The sequence below is a fragment of the Phascolarctos cinereus genome, unplaced genomic scaffold (genome assembly GCF_003287225.1).
Source record: "Phascolarctos cinereus isolate Bilbo 61053 unplaced genomic scaffold, phaCin_HiC Scaffold_5;HRSCAF=322, whole genome shotgun sequence".
Classification (NCBI taxonomy): domain Eukaryota; kingdom Metazoa; phylum Chordata; class Mammalia; order Diprotodontia; family Phascolarctidae; genus Phascolarctos; species Phascolarctos cinereus.
This window is the reverse complement of record NW_027555958.1, coordinates 297,949,128-297,968,138: the sequence shown is the minus strand read 5'-3', so window position 1 is coordinate 297,968,138 and position 19,011 is coordinate 297,949,128. Positions and strand designations below refer to the sequence as shown.

Sequence of the window (19,011 nt, the reverse complement as noted above, 5' to 3'; positions counted from 1 at the left end):
CTCCTCTTCTTCTTCTTTTCTCTCTCTCTCTCTCTCTCTCTCTCTCTCTCTCTCTCTCTCTCTCTCTCTCTCTCTCCCTCTCTTTCTCTCTCTCTCTTGCTCTCGCTCTCGCTCTCTCTCTCTGTCTCACTCTCCCTTTTCCTTTCACTCAACAACAGAAACAGAACGCACCCTTCCCCACCTACGTAGGAGCTGCGAAAGAGGCGTCTGTTATCGCTAAGAGGTGGGGGTGGGGAGGAGGTATGAGAGGGGGGAACTTGGAAAAAAGACTACTCCCCCCCCATCTCAGAATGATGAAATAAATATATTCCTGCTCCTGTTCCTCCCCTTCCTCTCCACCATAGGATATGGGGAAAAGTTAATTGTTGTAAGAAAAGTTAATCCCTGCAGTCCTCCTGACCTCCGTTCCCCCAAGGGAAATATCTGGGGAGGAAAGATTCGAGTACCCCGTTGAGATGGACTGAAGAGAAAAGGTTTTATTTTCTCTTTTTTCCCTTCTTTTTTTAAATGGAGGTAGGAGAGGAGCGGAGTTCTCAGCTGTCTAATTAGCTTCGCTTTCAGGAAGGGGGGGGGACCGCGGCCCTGATTTCAAAAATCGTCTTTCCTGTTTATCTGATCGCCAGCTTTCAGCCCAGCCCCGGTCTCGAATTCCTGCCTTTCCCCAATTCTTTGTGCGTAAGGGGCAGGGGGAGTGGAAACAGCCGATTGGAACCCAGCTGCTGGAAGTGGGGGCCGGGGGTAGAGACGAAACGGTGAAGAAGGTGCTCGTGGTGGTGGGGGAAATGGAGACTACTGAAGGGTACCCCATCCTGAACCGTACCCTTTCGAGTTTTTACTATGCCCTCTGGGTCACAGTCGCCCTCCTCCCTAGAGGAAGATAGTAGTCGCAAAGAGGTGTTTCTCACTGTCCTTCTTAGCAGATCTTATCAAAGATAGGGGGACTGGAAGTAGGGGTGTTCGCTCTTCCCCTTTCCGTAGTCGAAGGTGAGAAGGCAAAAAGGGGACCGTCGCCTGGTTTTTATCTCTCTGTTCCAGATTCTGTCCTTCGTCGTTCCTTCCCACTTCCCAAGAAAGTTAAATATCTGGTCCATAAATTCTTACACCCCCCTCAAAAAAAAAGTTCTTTGAGAAAGCTCAGGGCATTAGGATTTTTTTTAAAGGTCAGTAAAGTGCTGACAATTTCCCGCCACTTGATAGTGTCTCTTCAAATTCTTCCGTGCTCCTAGGGGATAAGGAATTGCCGCAACCAAATCTCCTCCTCCTCCTCCTCCAGTTTTCTCGGAGGAGCTGGTTAGGTTTTAGAGAATCTATCCTCTGGCGTTTTGATTGTTTGTTCGGTGAAGGGGGAGGTAAGGTCTGTAATTTGAACTAGTCTTACGTGGAATGAGCGAGAAAATACATTGGGATTTCTCCTCCCCACCCACCCCAATTATCTATCCTCAGCAATTTCAAATCCCTTCTGGGTCTATCTTTCTGCCTCAAATTCTGAAATTCTCCTTCTCCATTCCATGCCCTTTAGGGTATGCAACCCCAAAAGAATTCTGCCCAAGCTTTGGACACTGTCTGTTGTCTCACATCCCCCTTCTCTCCAGAGAAGCTGAGTATTTGTAAATCTGGACTCATATTGCAAAGTTAATAAATTTTAAAACATTCTGCTTACACAAGGGAATCACTCTTGTCACAGACAACAGCTTTTCGGAAGTATGGGCCACCCCTAGACAATCGGGGAAAAGCAGCTTAGGCAGCAGAGGGTGAACTCAGCTTATCTGTGCTTAACTGCTTAGCCTCTAGCTCGCCTCACGTCACGGTCTCGCTTTGTGTGGGAACCGGACCCTCGCCCAAGTAAAAGCAACCATTTAGGCAAGGAATTGGGGTGGCAGGAAGACAAGGCAGGAGAAAACCAAGGGCCACAGGGCTGACTTTGTGTGTGAAGGATGGAGGGAAGGTGTGGAGTTAGTGGAAAAGTTGGTCAGAAGAAAAGCGGCAGCGGAGATATCAAAGGACACAGAGAACTTCCAGGCTTCTAGACCAGACTTTACCCCCCAAGCTTTCTAGTTCTGTGGTCCCCAGCTCCAGTTTGTCATTTTTATCAGACTTAGAAGATTTAAATAACAAAACCAAAAGAAAAAGATTTGGCGAAAGTGGAGGTGGGAGGAAAGCTCAAAAGACAGTTATCGATCTGACTCCCCATTGCTATTGGACAGTTGGATTCCTGATAATTGAATGAATCAGTAGTTAACCCAAACTGATTTTATCTACTTGGTGGTGATGAGAACTATTTGAGTTTCTGAAGAGAGTCAGGGGAAGATGCTATGTGTTCTCTTCCCCCCTCCCCTGCAAAGACCACCTGGGATTGAGGACAGTTCCACCGACAGCAGCCCTCCAGCCCTCACCCCTTTCTCTCTTGATTTGTTATCATTAGAGAAGACATTGAGAGTTGGTCTTCTCATCTTGAGGGTGGTAGTGGCTTGTTTTCTGGGAGCTGTAAGGACTGCAGGGAGAGGGAGGAAGAGCTGGGAAAATTCTATCATCAACAACAATAATCTCTAAGTTCCCCACTCTCGACAGTTGCCTGTCGGGCTGTCAGTCGCAACTGCCGGGGTCCAGGGGCGCCTGGAGCCGGCCATGAAAGAAAATTTCGGCTCATTGCTCTTATCTAAGCCGAGAAGTATTTATGGGCGTTTATTCGTCTGATCCGTTTGTTTGGGATAAAGACCAGGCCGGGAGTGCTTGGTCTGAGCCACAATAGGGTCTGGAGTCAAATCTTAGTGGATCTGTTTGTAGCTGTGTCGATCTGTCTGTAGATGCGAGTGCATAAGTAAATAGACACGTACATACATTTGTGCCTGATGGGAGTATCTCTACCGGTCCGTAGCTCAGTTTACAAATGTGGATGTGCCAAACAGTGTGTGTGTGTGCGCGCGCCAAAGTCTGAAGTAACCACACAGATAGATAGATAACCATACATGCACCTGGGGTGGGGGTGTCAACCTAGGGTCCATTGACTTTTTCAGGGAGCATAAGTAGATTTAAGGGGGTCTGTGAAACTTGGTGGGAAAGAATTACATCTTTATTATTAATCTCTAATTGAAATTTCGCATTTCCTACAATTATTTAAAACCATTATTACGAGAAGAGGTTCATAGGCTTCCCCAGACTGTCAAAGGGGTTCAAAGAAAAAGATTTAAAACCTCTCATCTAGTATACATTAATCTTACAATACTACTGTCTATCTAGTTTAGCTATCTGGGAATGTGTAGGGCTAATTTTGAATATAGTATACTATGGCCATATGTACACACAAGCATTTGTGTCTCCTGCTAGTTGCTCTTAAATTGTGCTTCTTTGGCTGGTATAAATCTCCCACCAATCTGGTTCAGAAAAGGAGAAAAGTGAGAGTACATAGAAACTGGAGAGACTGTCAGTCACCTTCCCTTGAGTCACTAGATTTCTCCAGGATGCCCAACCTTCCTTGGGTTAAGGAACTTTAATTAGGCTTCTAGTCACCCAATCCCACCCAGGAATTCGGTTCCCCCCACAAACTATTCTTAAAGCCAGGAGCCACTCTACATTACAGCAAAATCGGTAGATTTATGGAAAACAAAGGCAGAATAGCATGGGAAAAGATCAGATAAGAGTTTTCTATAAGATGGCCTTAAATCCTAAGTGCCATAAAACGACCTAATTTACGTTATGGAAATTGGTACTGGGTCTCTTATTTTCCTTGGGGCTGCTTATACGAAGCTCACCCCTTTCTCTCTTTCTCCTCTCCTCTTCCAGATTGCTCCAAATCCCAGAGTCACAGATATGAAGCCTTCTTCACTTCCCAGCCCCCACCCTCATCCTCTTCCTCATTATCACCCTCACCTTCATCTCAGGATAATCCTGAAAGTAGAACCTGAGTTTTCCCTTCCAGTAGAAAAGGAATAGAGCCTTTTAAGTGCCCTTTACTCCCTCAGCCCCCTCAAGTGACAGCACAGCGGTGGCCTTAAATCAAGGAACTTATTGAGGCCATAAAGTCTACTCACATGAACAAGAATCTTGAAAGGACAGAGGCTCTAGTTATAGAGCCCTGGACAGCCCCAGAACAACAGGGGTGCCCCTTCCAACAGTCCCTACAGGGAAAATCCCTACAATTTCTCCCTGTTCTTCTCTTGTTTCTGCTCCGCCTAGCCTGGGTAGCTGAGACCCTGAATTACTCTATTTTGAAGTATTGCTAATACTCTCTAACTCCTGAACCCTATTTTGAAGTTTTTGGGGATAAGGAATTTGTCACAGCTACCACTCACCCCCTCATACCCCAGAGCTAAGGCCCTGGCCAAGTTACTAAGGGGGTGGATTGCACCTTGAAAGGAAGCAGGCAAAGCCTGCTCCTTGCAATTGTGAAAGGCCTGAGCTAATCAGTAACTCAAGAGACGGGGCAAAAATCCAAAAGTGCCCACATAATCATTGCTTCCCCCAACCCCAATAATGCCTTTGGCAAAATACTTCATGGTTAAGGGGAAGGAGGTTCTGCAGGGGGGGAAATGAGCAAGTTATTTATTATTAATTTCTCCCCTCATACAAACAACCATACACAAACGAATACATTGAGTGTATTTTTCTTAAGCACGATTTGCATTCATTTCAACTTCTAGAGGGGTGTGGGGGTGGGGAGTAGGGAGCGACGCACTGTTTTAGACACCAACAGTTGCCAGGAAACTATGTGTTATTCTCCCACCACCACCAAAGAACCAGTAAAATGCGCTGGCCAACCAAGGAAAAAAACAAACCCAGTCTGTCTTTTGACAACCAACTGTAACTGCTCTGGGCCAGCAACCTCCAGAGGAGCCCCACGTTCCCTTCCTCCTCGTTTTGGCCCACTTGGCCAGCACGAAAATCAAATAAACCTTTTGCAGCTGAATATCAGTCAACCTCTGATCACCTCTCTCCTCCCAACCTGCAGCAATACCTTTCCAACCTCCGTCCAGTAACGTTCCAGCTCCTACGTCTTTAATTTCTAATCCTCTCCCTCTTTCTCTTTCTCTCTCTCTCTCTCCCCCTCCTTCTCTCCCTCCCTCCTTCCTCATCCTCCTCAGTCCAACATTATTTCTTTAATAAATCCGTTTCAAGGAAATGAGTTTTATATGCATTCGTGATTTGGCCTGTATTGAGGTAAAGGGCAAATAGATCCCTTTGCCTTAGGAAATAGATTGAGTCGTGAATAAATGAAGAGCGGGGAGGAGGGGGTGGGAGAGAGAGAGAGAGAGAGAGAGAGAGGGAGAGAGAGAGAGAGAGAGAGAGAGAGAGAGAGAGAGAGAGAGAGAGAGGGAGGGAGGGAGAGAGAGGAGTTTGTCATGTGAAGAAAATGAACAGAAAAGGGAAGGAGTGGAAATCGCAACACACTCATCTTCCGCGAGTAGTTTCAATAGAATTCAGTGAAGGCAAGTATCTTCAACAGCGGGAAGCTGTCTCTCTTTAGACAGTAGATGGCAGCAAACTGCATAATTTGGACCAAAGCGAACTGTTAAAAGGGCGATTTATAACCCAACAGGGCTTCCAGAGAAGAGGACCTTTCCTTTCTATGGTTTTTCTTAAACCCTTCTTTAAAATATACAACAAATACCATGTTTATACGCAGAACATTCTTACGCCAGCTACTTACCTGTCTTATTCATAGACATTCAGTCGACCTAGGCCACTAGAGCAGCACAGAGGCTCAACCCAGGTTGGCCAGCCCTACTCTTTAACATCTCTGCTGCCACAAGTGGCTACCGCAGCTCGCTCTTTGGGGGGTGCCCTGAAGTACGACTGGGGCGCAGATATCTTTCCCATTTCCTCCATCCCAAGTTGGACGAGAAACACAAAGTAGAGAGGGAAATACTCCATGTCTAGTCTTGAAGAATGAGGTGGGGGGGAGGGAAGGGAGTGCATACCACACACCTACAGACGACACTAACTCCCAAATCCATCCTGGCCTCCATACTCACACGTCACATGTCTCGGTTCTCTTTAGCTTCTATACAAGGACCCCCCAGATGCCATTTTTTTAACACTTCAAACCTTGGCTCATGCCTCCTTCGACCCCACTACTATTTTCAGAACCTCTGTCGCTAACCTTGATTTCTTCCTATTCCATGGTGACGAGAAAGACGTGTTTGGAAAATCAAAATCAAAAGCCACATAAACAGTTTTTCTGCCTAAACTGAGAGACAGACGGAAAAGTCAGAATCCACCCTGATTTCCTGCCCCAGAGATTAACAGACTCCACTTTGGCAAATCAGGCATTTATATCTCTAGATACATTAGCTATAGAAACAATTTCGCTTAAAAAAACCCCATAACGTTCAAGCCCATGAATTTTTAGAACTACTGGCATAGAAGACTCAAAAATCAATATTTTCTGCACACACCGAAACAAATATCAACGCAAAGTACCACATAATAAATGAGACGAACATCATATATGCAATAACATAAACAGATCACAGAATAACTAGGGATAGGCAAAACCTTTGGAATGCTCTGTTCTTTTTCCTTTGAGTTCAGGTACCCTCTTCCTGCCCTTCACCCATCACTTTTAATGTCAAAATCTTCCCAGAAAAAGAAATAATGAAGCTATTAATGTGAACTGTTTATCCCTTCCACCCTTCTCTCTCCTCAGCCAGTTCCCCGCCCTTAGACAGGGTCCCAGCTCTTGCCACCCTTTTCGGAATCGGGGCCTCCAGGGATCTTCCCCAATCCAGCCTGTTTCCCATGCCAACTCCATTTGGACGCCTTGAAAACCCAGCTTCGGGGAAAAAAACTCAACTGGTACAAATGAAGAGGGCGTGAAGAGGGACTTGAACCCTCAGAGTCTAGTGAGGTAAGAACTGATTATATACTTAAACAGCAGAGAGACAGGGTAAATCTTCTCCCACCTAACCCTCTTGGTATTCTCTCCCCATATTCTTTTTCTCCACGATTAAAAAAAAAGAAAAAAAACAACAAAAAACTTTCCTCTTCTTCCTTTCACTGTCTCTCTTTATTCTTCCTCCTTCCTTTGACATCGGCCTTCCTTCTAGAACCAACTCCCCCCCCCCGCAAAAGAATTCCCCGGAAATTGTGTTCTCCATTTACCCTGAGCCTGGGGGTTCAGATCCACCTTCCTAAGGAGGAGTGGAAGTGAGGGGATGGGGTTGGACATATCCACAAGTTCAAGAAAAAAAATCATTAGAAACGAAAGATAGAAAAGCAAAACGTAGAGCGTTCCCTTACCTTTGACGACCGCATAATTTTTTTCCCTGGGATAAAAGGGTGTGGGGAGGGGGGAGAAGCGTTCGGTTTATCTTTCAGCTTCTAGATAATATTGTCCCAACCTGAGAGCCGTCGCTTCCCTCTCTGTGACTTGGGAGACAGCTCCTTGCGTTTCTGTCATTTGCATAGAAAATGGAGTAAGTTCTGGCTTTGAAAAATGGTATCAGGCTGCGGTCCGGGCAGATTTTCCATTTCCCCTCCATGGCTACTAAAAATCCCAAATCAGCAAGCAAATTAGCTGAGAAATTAAAATTATTTTTGGTTCTCTCTCTTTTGTGTAATAATCACCCCCCTTCTCTCTCTCTCTCTCTCTCTCTCTCTCTCTCTCTCTCGCTCGCTCTCGCTCTCGCTCTCCCTCTCCTCCCTTTCTCCCTCTTCTTCAGCCTATTGAGCTGATATTCGAAGTTTAAAAAAAAATATATATATATATGTATATATATATATATATATATATACATATATATATATATATAAAGAGACGAGAGCCCTAAAGGACGACACTGCTCCGACCCAAGGTGTGGTGTCCAAAAGAATACTGCATTATAACCACCAGGGAAATGATAAAAGTTCATGTTCGCGATTGCCCGTCCACATGACCGGCGCTGGCCAATCGCTGGATTCAACCACTCATAAACTTCTATCACAAAGTTGTAAATTTTCATAAAACAACAAGGAATTTATTGCATTTCTTCATGGCTGCTCCAACAGCAGTCCTTTTCTCAGTCGCCATCTTCTTTTCTCCTTCTTCTTTTTTGGGTCACCCCCAATAAAAGAAGGGGCAAGGATTTGGGGGAAGAGTTTTAGAGCAGGGGAACACCAGGGGGGCGAGATGTGAAAGGAAGTCTCTTCTGCCTATTTAGGTTCCCTAAGGATCCACCCCCACTACTAAATTAAAAAACAACAACAACACCACAACACACCCACAATCCTTTCTCATATGTATGTATGTATGTATATATATATATATATATGTATATACAAGTATACACACACATATACACAAATTTATGTATATTGTTTGCTGTTACAATTCTAGAGAATAGTGAAAGCTTCAAAGGGCTGCCGCAGAGTATCCTAAACCCCCTATTTCCCTTTATCCCACCCCGAAATCTGGTTTGTAATGCTAGCCAACAGGCTGGAAGACAGCCACCAGAGTGGGTGCTCCAAAAGCTCCTGTTCTTTCGATCGTAGCCCAAATTCTCCCCTTCGGGAGAGGGAATAACACAAATAGGGATAGAGATGGTAGTAGCGGCTTAGGCCTGACACCCCCAAACTGTCTCACACGAACCCCTGAAGTTCCGCTTTAGGAGGTGGGGCATAGACCGGGCAGGACGACATTAAGGTCGAAGTGGAAAGACAAGATTTTAGGAAGAAATCCAGACTGCCAAGTGGGATTTTGGAGACTTTGGGGGTGAAATGGCTCCTTTAAAAGAAAAGGCAAAATTTAAAAGGATGGTTAAAAAAAAGTCCACTCAAATATTCTTTCCTCTGTTCTTCCCTGCTTTCCCTTTTTCTCCTTTTGGTGCTTTTTTGGAGTTAATATAAAACTAATCTAGACTATTTAATAATACACCCTACAATTTGAATGGATGCCCAATATACTTTGGGCACTGCTGGAGACCTCTGCTTGAGAATAATTATATTTCTTATTAGAAATGTATGTGTGTATATGTATATATGTTTATGTGAATACACACACACACACACACACACACACACACACACCTTCATTCCTTGGCCTCCCAACACTCAGGGATTTTTTGCGTGTTTTAAACTAGGAGGAAAACAAAGACCTTATTTCTGTTCTCTTTCTTCGGATAGATTTAAGAAAGTACGACCACGTTCGAGACCATTAGAAATGGAACTGAGGAAGTGGGGAGCCAGCAGGAGCCTGGAGGCCCTCCCCGACTGACGCATTGCGGTTGCCTCCCCGGTCTAAGGAATCCAGGCTCCAACTGACCTGCTCTTCAAACCCCAAGTCTACTAGTGCCCTCTTAGGACTCGCTTCCTCCTTCTTTCCTCTCATTCCTCCTTTTCTTTTTTTCTTGCTTCCATACACACACAGACACAGACACACACACACACACACACACACACACACACACACACACACACACACGCACACCCCAATGGAAAGATAATGAAATCAAATAAAAGAAATTAAGGCCGAAACAGAGCTTGCTCAGGAAGGCGGTTAATAAAAGGAAGCTGGTTTGAGGCACTTGATTTCCCCGTCTAATTGCCCTCATTGGCTTTCCCTACTTTGATGTGGAACAGGATTTGGCGATAATAAAATAAGGACTTTCGGTCTGCAATAAACTCATCTCCACACAAAACCAACTAAGCCTTCTTCCCTGCATCGTCCTCTCAGGGTGACTCGGGAGAAAAAAAACCATGTATTTTATTTTCTTACTGCCGCACTTTTCAGTCTCTCCCTTCTCCCCTTTAATGTTTGCTTTCTGAGACCTAGAATTTTGTTTGTTCTTTCTTCGTGTATTGTTGTTTTTATCCTCAGACTTCGTTTGAAGACAGAAAAAAGTAAATGGTAACTGAGATAAAAACTCTTAAGTGGTAGAGGTGGGGCGGAAGGCTTAGAGATTTAGGGAAAGGACAAGAAAATGTGGGAGGAAGGCCCTTGGGAAAGGAAATACCTGCTTCCCAGGCCTCAGATCCAAAGAGAAAAGGTATTTTTAAAAATACACACACCAAAAGAAGCCAGCTCCAGGAGATGTTGAGGCTGAGAGGGCCAAGCTGCCCAGACATTTTGCAGCCTACGAATATTTATAAAGAGACGAAGAAGAATGGCCCCTGGTTTTGTTTTTATTATTTTATTTCGTTTTGTTTTATTTTCATTATATTTTTAATACCTTTCAAACATGTAAAATTTGCAGACAATCACGGCACTGCCACGAACAAATACGGAGGGGGGTGAGGGGGCAGAAGTGGGATAAAAGACGCAGGTAAGAGAACTGTTTTTCTTCCCGTTTCCTAAGTATTATATAAACAATGTCTTTCTCTAAACAGCTTTTCCAGAGCCCCCTACCCTGAAAGGAACAGACGGGTTCCGGGAAGGACAAGACTAGGAATAGGAGGTGGGGGGGGGGGAAGAGAACCACATATTACTCCAGACCCAAAATCCACAAAGATACCGTTAAAGGGTGAATACAAACAGGAAGTTTTACAAAGACCTTACAATAGACCCACAATAGAAAAGAAACGGTATATTCCGAAAAGCTACATAACGGGTAGGTAGATATTATTCTCCTAATGTACAAAACAAACCTCGAATGAACTTTAATATAGGTAGTATTTTTTTTTCAGTGTTAAGAAACCATAAAGGTTGACCTCTCTCTTTCACACGCTCTCTTTCACACTCTTCCTTTTAAATAGTCTTTATTTTTTTCTTAATTTATTTTTCTTGGTTCATTTTACGGAATGGACTCTCTCTCTCTCTCTCTCTCTCTCTCTCTCTCTCTCTCTCTCTCTCTCTCTCTCTCTCCTTTCCTCTCTCTCTTTTCTCATTTTCTCTCTCTGTCTCTCACTCCTCCTCATCTTCCTCAGCCTCTGGTTTATCTGGGTTGTTGGAACTGGGGCAGGTGGTCTTGTTCTCCTTTTTCCATTTCATCCGTCGGTTCTGGAACCAGATTTTGATCTGTCTCTCGGTCAGGCATAGGGCGTGAGCGATCTCGATGCGTCTCCTCCGGGTTAGGTAACGATTGTAGTGGAACTCCTTCTCCAGCTCCAGGGTCTGGTAGCGGGTGTATGTCTGACGGCCTCTTTTGCGGTCTGTCCCTAAGAAGTAAATTGAGGGGAAGAAATGGAATCAGCTATCGAAACTGATCGGGTGCCACCCCACCACAAACTTCCTACTTATATTTCATAATGGGGCAGAATTAAGACCTTTTTACCCTCCTGTACTCAAACCCACTTTCTGAAAACTCAAGTTAATTCCCCCAAACTTCTCTGTATTACCAAAGGCACATACACATTTCTACAGACCACGAATGAGGCAATGAAGACTCCCATTTTATTCAGATAATCAGTGAATCTTTCTCCCAGGGAGAGCCTGGGAAGATCGAATTTATCCCAGGGAAATTGATTCATTTTGCACACACACACACCCTCTTTTTATGGGGAGTCCCCAACCACTTGATAATAGAGGTTCTTTCCCAGATCAGTCTTCTCTCTCTCTGGGACTCAGAGGCTTTTACTTTTCCTGCAGTCTGGAGAAAGCTAAAAGGCCAGAGAAAGGATCCCCAGAATTGGAGCGTCCAAGGAAGGAGCCTACAGGTCCACAATATTTCTTTCTCCTTGAGGAGAAGAGTAGACAAAAGGAGTCCAAAGCTTCCCAGGCTTACTCCTCAGCCCTGTAGTTTGTTGGGAAGAGAAATAAAGCTAAGTTCAATAGGAAAGAACGACAGATGGAGGCCTGGAGTTGGTTTGCATTGGGTTTACTATGATTATTTTCTAGTAGCTATTTCAGGGAAAGGTCTTGCCAGGCCTCCCACCCTCCCCACATGCCAACTCTCCCAGTGGAGCACTCCAAAGAAATCACAGTTGTGAGCTGAGCCTGGGGAAGGGGGAGTGAGAGGGAGAGCAGTCTAGAACAGTTATTAAGCGTTCTTCTTGGAAGGTGAATGGACAAGATAGGGGAGATCTTACCAGTCCAGGCCGAGTTCCTCCTTCCCACTACACATACTTAGGCACTCTAAAGACTCCAGCCCCCTTTGAAGGAGGTGTAGTTGGGCTTGAGTTAAGGGAGGTCTCTGGGCCAGGCAGTTTGCAAAGGACTTAGGGGGTGGTGGAGGGGCCAAGGGGCCCTAATTTAAAGTCAGATAAAAGCCAGCTGAAATGTTTATGAGCAGAAAAATTTGGGCTTTGATAAATCAACTGTAAACATGGATGAATTATAGAGCAGGTAATGGGGAATTTGACCACCAATAATTATCTAGGAATTGCAGGTTTGACCAAGCAGGGAGCAATGCTCTCAAAGTGCCCAGTGCCCGATTTCTATGCTTCCCAACATTACCTCCATCACACTCTCAGGCCAGGACCCTGGTAACCCCTCCAGAACAAGAGCCAAGGGCCCAAATTCTCCTCCTGAATAAAGAAAGTCAATGAAGTTTCCAACACTGACCTCTTCTGAGTAGTTTGGGGCCAGGAGGAGACTGAGCAAGACCCTGCAAGAATTGAGCTTTCCAGGAATGAATGAGTTCCCCTCAGCCCCCTGGGGCCAGCCTTCCAACTTGGTCTGTTGTTGGAAATTCTCCTGGGGACCAGTTTTGTTCATTGGCTTTAGGCTCTATACGCTGGCAGGTTACTTTCCTTTAACCAAAGTAACAAACTTCTTAGCCACTTATTTCTTGGATGTAATTGACAGCACCTCCCAAGTGGGAATGAATGAGACAGGGCAGGAATACATACACCTGACACACCAAGGATGAGGGCTGACTCTGAGAGGCTTCTAATGCACCTTCTATCCCAAATTCATGGAGGGTGGCCCCTCCTCATGTTTCTCATTTTCCCTCTCCCTCTCAAACTGCTTGGTCCCCAAGTGGACCTGAGCCCCCTTTCCCTATTCCTCCTCATCCTGGGCCTCATTTAACCTTCTCCATCACGGTTTAGGGAACCCACCTCTAATTACCCTGATGCCCACCCAAATTAGAATAATGGGTGAGAAGGGTTGGGTGGGAAGATGGGGGGGCTTGTCTCTTAGCTGCCATTCTCCTTTCCCCTCCCCTCCCCCGACCCTTTCAAGACAGGGGTTGAGCGACACACCCAGAGAGATGAAATCACCAACAGGGAAATGGGGTGGGTGGGAGATTGAGACTGCCGAGGGGAGGGGGGAATCTAATGGCTATTATTCCTACAAACCCCAGCCTTTCTCACCCAGACAAACCGCCTCCCCCGAGCCAGTCCTGGCGCAGCTGATTAATATTTAAAGCTAAAAGGCAGGGATGGGGGGGAGGGGGGGAAGCGGTGAGCTAAGGGGCTCCAGAGCCACGGAGAGAGGAGAGCGGTCCTTTCGGAAAGGCAAAAGGCCCTATATGGTACCGGAGAAATATTCGAATTGGAGGTTCAGGCCAGGGTTGAGGTTTGAGGGACCCTCAGGAAAGACCTATTCTGCAGCCGCAGAAAAGCAGCCCATTCTCCAGTAGACAACAGAACAGGGAGGGTGGTGAGGTATTTAGGGAGGTGTAAGAAGACAACCTCTTGTTGAGGGAGGGGGAGAAAGGGAGAGGAAAAGAAGGCTGGTGGGGGTTCAGGGAAGGGTGGGGATTGGGTGGTTATTTTTTTTCCCCTTCTTTCATTCTGATTCCTCGAATTGGAGGATTACCTGTGCTCCGCATCCACGGGTAGATCCGGAAATTACTTTCAGCGGCCAAGTCGGACTCCCTCTGGTCCTTGCCGCCGCCTGCCTTGGCAGAGTCGCCGGGACACATCACGGAGAGGTTTTGCTCAAAGGGCGCGCAGTGCATGTTGAAGGAACCCGCCTCCAGCCCATAGCCGGCCGTGTAGACGCCGGCCGCGCTCTGCCCCGCCATCCCCCCCCCGTTGGGGTACAAGCCCGGCATGGAGGCAGCGAAGGAGGCGCCCGAGCCCGCTCCATAGCCCGGGCGCTGGGCGTTGGGTGCGAAAGCGCAAGAAGTTTGTTCGGGGAAGACTCCGGGAGGGAAAACCGAACTTGCGGCTGGATATTTAGAAAATAAAGCATTCGCATAATACAATGAACTCATAATTTGGCCGGATGATTTGTAGGCAGGGACGTTTTAGTGTCGGTTTTACGAGATTCCTTGATATATTACGGAATTAGAGTCCAGATTTACACCAAAAAGGACCCCCTTTTTCCTCGGTGGGCCACGTGACTCCAGCCCACGTGACGGTTCCTCCTCCAATGGTCGTCCAGCCTCCCCACGGCTCCCGGTAATGTGGAAAAAATTGTGGTGGCGTTGGGTTTATAAAATATGATCAATAATGAATGGAGGGCCCAAGCCTTCTGCACCGGGCCCGGCCGAGGGGGCCCCGGGAGGGGGCGCGCGGGGGCCGCAGGCCGGGATCCGGGGACAAGGTGGGGGCCCTCGAAAGCCCCGAAAAGGGGGTGTGAGCCCAGGCTGGGCTGGGGTGAGACCCAGACACCTCCCCCACACCACACACACACACACACACACGCACACACGCACATTCATGCACACTCATGCACCCACACGAACGTCGGGCACCGGGCGCTATCCCTCCAGCCCCAGCCGCCGGCTTGGAACAGAAAAAAGGGAGAGACGAATGGACGCGAAAAGCAGCTTAGATCTTTATTGATCCCGGCGAATCTCTCTATGTCTTTGGGGGAGTTGATCCCGATTCTACTCCCTCCAGAGCGTGAGAGAGGAGGGAGGGGGGGCCAAGGGGAAAGCCATTCCTGGAGCGACCCCCTCCCCCCTCCAGACAAATGAGTCCATTGATAACCAATACTTCACTTTTTTTTTTCAAATGCCATTCAACGCTATATTTATGTATTCCGAGCCACAGGCGTTGGGCAGCGTTAGAGCATCAGTTCTTGGTCTTCGTGTAGCTTAAAAAAAGAGAGAGAGAAAGAGAGAAAAGAAGAAGAAAAAGGAGAAGAAAAGTGGTGGAAAGAAGTGAGGGGGGAAGGTCCTGAGCATACTGATCTCCTTGTTCCACAAGGCAGGCAGGAAAGCTCCCTTCTCAGGAACATTAGAACTGAAGGGAAAAGGCCAGCCAGCTGCTGCCCTGAGCGCAGGGGACAGATCTCCAAGAGTTGGGAAGGTACCTGTTCCCTGAAAAGGAGGGGAAGGGGAAGAAATCACCCTCGTTTGCCCCTTTCCCCCCCCCCCCCCCAACCGTCTTCCTCGATCCTCAGAAAATAGAAATATCTCTGTGTATCTGGAGCCTCCCTCTGGCCCTCTGGCTATACAGACACATAGACACAGAGGACAAATACTTAGACAAAGGGGGGGGGGAGATACCGCAGACACAATCCTCAATGTCCCACAGTCCAGCCCAGTAGCCTCCTTCTCAGGGGGCAGGAGGGCAAACCCGGGGGCCTAGGAGGAAACAGGGAGAGGAATTCCCTTGGCTCACCCGCACCCCCCTTTCCCAAGAGTCTCACAGCTCTCCAATCAAACAGAAGGGATCCCTCACCCCAAATCCCCCTCAGGCCCCAGGGCTCCCACCACCTGCCTCCAGTCCCCCTCTCACCCTCCCCCACTTCCCCGCCTCCTCTGCTCCTGGGACTGGGCGCCGCTGGCCAAGCCCCCTGCCTGGGTCCCCCTAGCTCTCTGAGGCATCCTGGAGCGAATGATACAGAGCAGCCCCCGTCTTGTCACGGGTTCTCGCTTGTAAACTTTATTGTAACTCTTCCGCCCTTTTCAGGCGCAGACAACAGAACAAAGTATAGAGGCACAACAAAATATATAATTAGTCCCCCCTCCCCCCATAAAGCAATTCACGGATACAGGATACATTCTCTTCACAGTAAACCTAAGAACACTTTAACAATTGTTCCACTGTGCGCATGCTAACTAAAGTAACCTCTTTTGAGAAACACTTAAGACGAAATTGTCAACCAAAGGGAGAAAAAAAAGAAAGCGAGCGAGAGGGAGGCGAGGATCGGGGAAAGAGGAAGGGAAGGAAAGATTGAGGCAATGAAGACGGGGAGAGACGGGGAGAGAAAGAGACAGAGATAACTACAGCATAAATAGGCAGTTTCATGTTGTTGGGATGACTTATCAGAAATAGATACCTCAGTCAATACAAAGAACCACTAAAAGAAAAAATCATAATTGCACAATGCCAATTTTTACAGAAGGGACTCTAGCATTGAAAGCGGGGGGAGGCCTTTGCGTTATTTTTTCTAATAATTTTTTTTTGGCCCCGTTCAGAGAAAAGGAAGAAACTCAAAGAGAACTCACAGTTATGGTATACAGAAGCTAGTACGATACACTATCACTAGAAACAACGGGCACAGGCGGAGAAAGCTGCCTCGCTGCTAACCTGCTTAGAATAACTTGCACTTTGCATATAGTTCGGTTGCATCAAAGGTCGATCAGGAAAGGTGATGCATATAGCCTGGTTACAGCCAGAGCAGGGTGACTAGACGCGGGGAGTGGGGGGGCAGGGGGAGCTTGCTGGCTCCCTGGCGCCGCTAGGGAAGGGAAAGGAAAGGAAGGAAAGGGGTGTCGCATGACCAATCCATCCACCGTCCCTCGCAGTCTGTCGGCAAAGCTATTTTTTGTCTGCTTTCTGTCCTTCCCCCTCTTCCTCCGCCTCCTGGGCCCGTTCCATTTTCTGTTTTTCCAACTCTTCCTGCTCGCACTTGCTGCTGGGAAACTTATCTTTGTTGTTCTCCTTTTTCCACTTCATTCTCCGGTTCTGGAACCAGATTTTGACTTGTCTCTCTGTCAGTCCCAGGGCATGCGACACCTCGATCCGCCGCTTGCGAGTCAGATAGGGATTAAACAGAAACTCCTTCTCCAGCTCCAGTGTCTGGTAGCGACTGTAGGTTTGTCTGCCTCGCCTGCGTCCGGCGGCTGCTGGGAGTGGGGAAAGAGAGGAGAGAGAGGGGAGGGGAGGTGGGAATGGAGGATGGGAGGGGGGAGAGAGGAAGAGAAGGTTGAAAGATACGTGAAACAGGCTAGGAGAAGAGTACAATAAAGACAGAGTATCTTACTCTCGACGAGGGGTGGGGAGAGATGGGCAGGGGGGATGGGGGTGGAGGCAACGGTCAGCAGAGGGGAGTAGGAAATGCCTATGGGGTGAGGGCAGGGGGGTCAGATACAACCGAATCAAAAGAAGTGGGAGAGAAAAGGGGGACACCCCCCACACACACTGCCCAGAGCCCTCTTCGGAGAGGGCTACTGGGTTCCTAATCATATAAATGCGCCATAAACTTTGGAAAGAAGGAGGTGGAGAGGAGAGAATAAAAAAAAGGGGGGGATCGACCCACCTTGAAAAGCCCCCAGAGCCTCTACCCTGAGAAGAAAAGTTTCTTCAGGGTAATTAAACTATAAAGCAATTTACAAGTGCAAAAGTTAAGAGTCCTCCACCACTACCCCCAGCCCCACTCCCATCACCCTGTCCATATGCCCCATAAAACAGTTTACAAAAATAGATGGAAGAAGAAAAGCAGGAGAAAGGTTGGGGGTGGGGTGGGGTTATGGATTCAGGAAATGTTTTTTAGTTATTCCCTTTTGTGAAAACACACGCATACACTCACAAAATCTCCCTCTCCCCTGCTCGGTACCCCATCGACTGGCTGTTTTCCCCTGCCCTCGGCCGTCTGCTGGCCGGTCCTTCTTGTCTCCCTCCCAGCCTTACTCCTCGCTTCTTTCGCAGCCTCACCTTGCGGTCGCATCCAGGGAAAGAGTTGCGTGGGAGAAGGGCTCTGCTCCGAGCCCTCAGCTTCTTCCCCCAGGCCGTTGGCGGCGGCGAGCTTGCAGTCGGCATACTGCACCAGGTCCGAGTCCTGGGCCCCGAAGAGCGTCTGTCTCTGCAACGGGTCGTAACCGTAGAAGTTGCTCGGATCCCCATGACAAGCCACCGCGCACGGGTTCTGCTGGTACGGGGACGTGGAGAGCGAGGACGCCCCGTGATAGAATTCCTGAATTTGCGTCGGATGCTGGAAGCTGCCTCCGGTACTGGGTCCATACACCACGGTGGGTCTTCCGCCCAGATCCTGGGCGAACCCGCAGTCATAATAGTTGGGGCGCAGGGACTCCCCAGTTTTGTATTTGGAGAACAGTGAGTTGACGAAATAGGAGCTCATTTTATTGAATTTTTGGTGGCGGCGTCGGTGTTGGGGGTTATTGGGGAGGGGGTGGGGAGGGGGAAAGGGAGGGAGAGAGAGAGAAAAAAAACACGAATCACCGGCTCTAGTGCCCCTCACCAGGCAAGGAGAGGGAAAGGAAGAAGAGAGGGAAAAAAAAAAAAAGAAAAGACGAAGAAGATCTCGAAGCCGCAACACTTTGTTGTGATTTCCAGGAATATAAAAGGACAGGATAATCGTCAAAAAAAAAAAATCTAAGCTTGCATGGTAGCGAAGACTCACCCTCCCTCCCCCCCCACCCCCCCAACCCCCAAACAAAAATATACCGCCACTTAAAGAGTTCCTCGCTTTACATTTCGGAGAAGGGACGGCAGTTCATAAACAGTTTTCGGTGATTTACTTCCCTGCAAATGAGTTCTTTCATATTTTGCACTGTCTTTTCATGATCATTTGCATCCATTAGAGACCCCTCATCCTATTGGCTTCTCCGTACTCCTCCCGGACTGAGCTAGCGAGCGAGCGCGGCGCGGTGGCGAGAGCAAGAGAGGGAGGGAGGGAGACAGGGAGGGAGGGAGGGGGAGAGAGAGAGGGAGGGAGGGAGAGAGAGAGAGAGAGAGAGAGAGAGAGAGAGAGAGAGAGAGAGAGAGAGAGAGAGAGAGAGAGAGGGGAAAACACTTAAGGAGAGGAAGAGGAAAGGAGAAGATAGGAAAGGAGGGAGAGGGAGAGGGAGGGAGGGAGAGAGAGAGAGAGAGAGAGAGAGAGAGAGAGAGAGAGAGAGAGAGAGAGAGAGAGAGAGAGAGAGAATACGGATTAAATATGTTTAACTACCTACATTAATGAGATATATCTAGCCTCACAACAAATCAAATACCTTCGAGGACCACCCCCAAAGAATGATGTGGGGGAGTCGTGGAAAGGGAAAGGAAAAAAAAAAAACTGGGAGGCGTCAGGCCCCGCTG

The 19,011-nt window shown here is 47.6% G+C and overlaps 2 protein-coding genes across 4 annotated transcripts; both read right to left on the bottom strand.

The window, feature by feature from the left end:
• Positions 1-15: 15 nt before the first annotated feature.
• HOXB8 (homeobox B8) lies at positions 16-18,352 on the bottom strand. 3 transcript variants are annotated; one of them, XM_020997626.2, is made up of 3 exons: positions 17,629-18,352; positions 16,589-16,817; positions 16-5,057 (listed from the first exon to the last, which is right to left on the bottom strand). In XM_020997626.2, the coding sequence occupies exons 1-3, from the start codon at positions 18,050-18,052 to the stop codon at positions 5,000-5,002; spliced, it is 711 nt and encodes a 236-aa protein (XP_020853285.1). In that variant the 5' UTR covers positions 18,053-18,352; the 3' UTR covers positions 16-4,999. The 3 variants fall into 3 exon arrangements, with proteins under 3 accessions (XP_020853285.1, XP_020853283.1, XP_020853284.1); XM_020997624.1 differs by lacking the exon at positions 16-5,057 and having other exon boundaries at positions 15,605-16,820; XM_020997625.1 differs by lacking the exon at positions 16-5,057 and having other exon boundaries at positions 15,605-16,817.
• HOXB7 (homeobox B7) lies at positions 10,716-14,142 on the bottom strand. The gene is made up of 2 exons (XM_020997629.2): positions 13,613-14,142; positions 10,716-11,067 (listed from the first exon to the last, which is right to left on the bottom strand). The coding sequence occupies exons 1-2, from the start codon at positions 14,010-14,012 to the stop codon at positions 10,814-10,816; spliced, it is 654 nt and encodes a 217-aa protein (XP_020853288.1). The 5' UTR covers positions 14,013-14,142; the 3' UTR covers positions 10,716-10,813.
• Positions 18,353-19,011: the final 659 nt, after the last annotated feature.

Excerpts from the sequence above, each read along its gene's own strand:
- HOXB7 (XM_020997629.2), bottom strand. The coding sequence starts at position 14,012 with ATGAGTTCATTGTATTATGCGAATGCTTTATTTTCTAAATATCCAGCC. Across the intron at positions 11,068-13,612 it reads CCCGTGGATGCGGAGCACAG|GGACAGACCGCAAAAGAGGC; the intron begins GTAATCCTCCAA and ends TTTACTTCTTAG.
- HOXB8 (XM_020997624.1), bottom strand. The coding sequence starts at position 18,052 with ATGAGCTCCTATTTCGTCAACTCACTGTTCTCCAAATACAAAACTGGG. Across the intron at positions 16,821-17,628 it reads TCCCTGGATGCGACCGCAAG|CAGCCGCCGGACGCAGGCGA; the intron begins GTGAGGCTGCGA and ends CCCCACTCCCAG.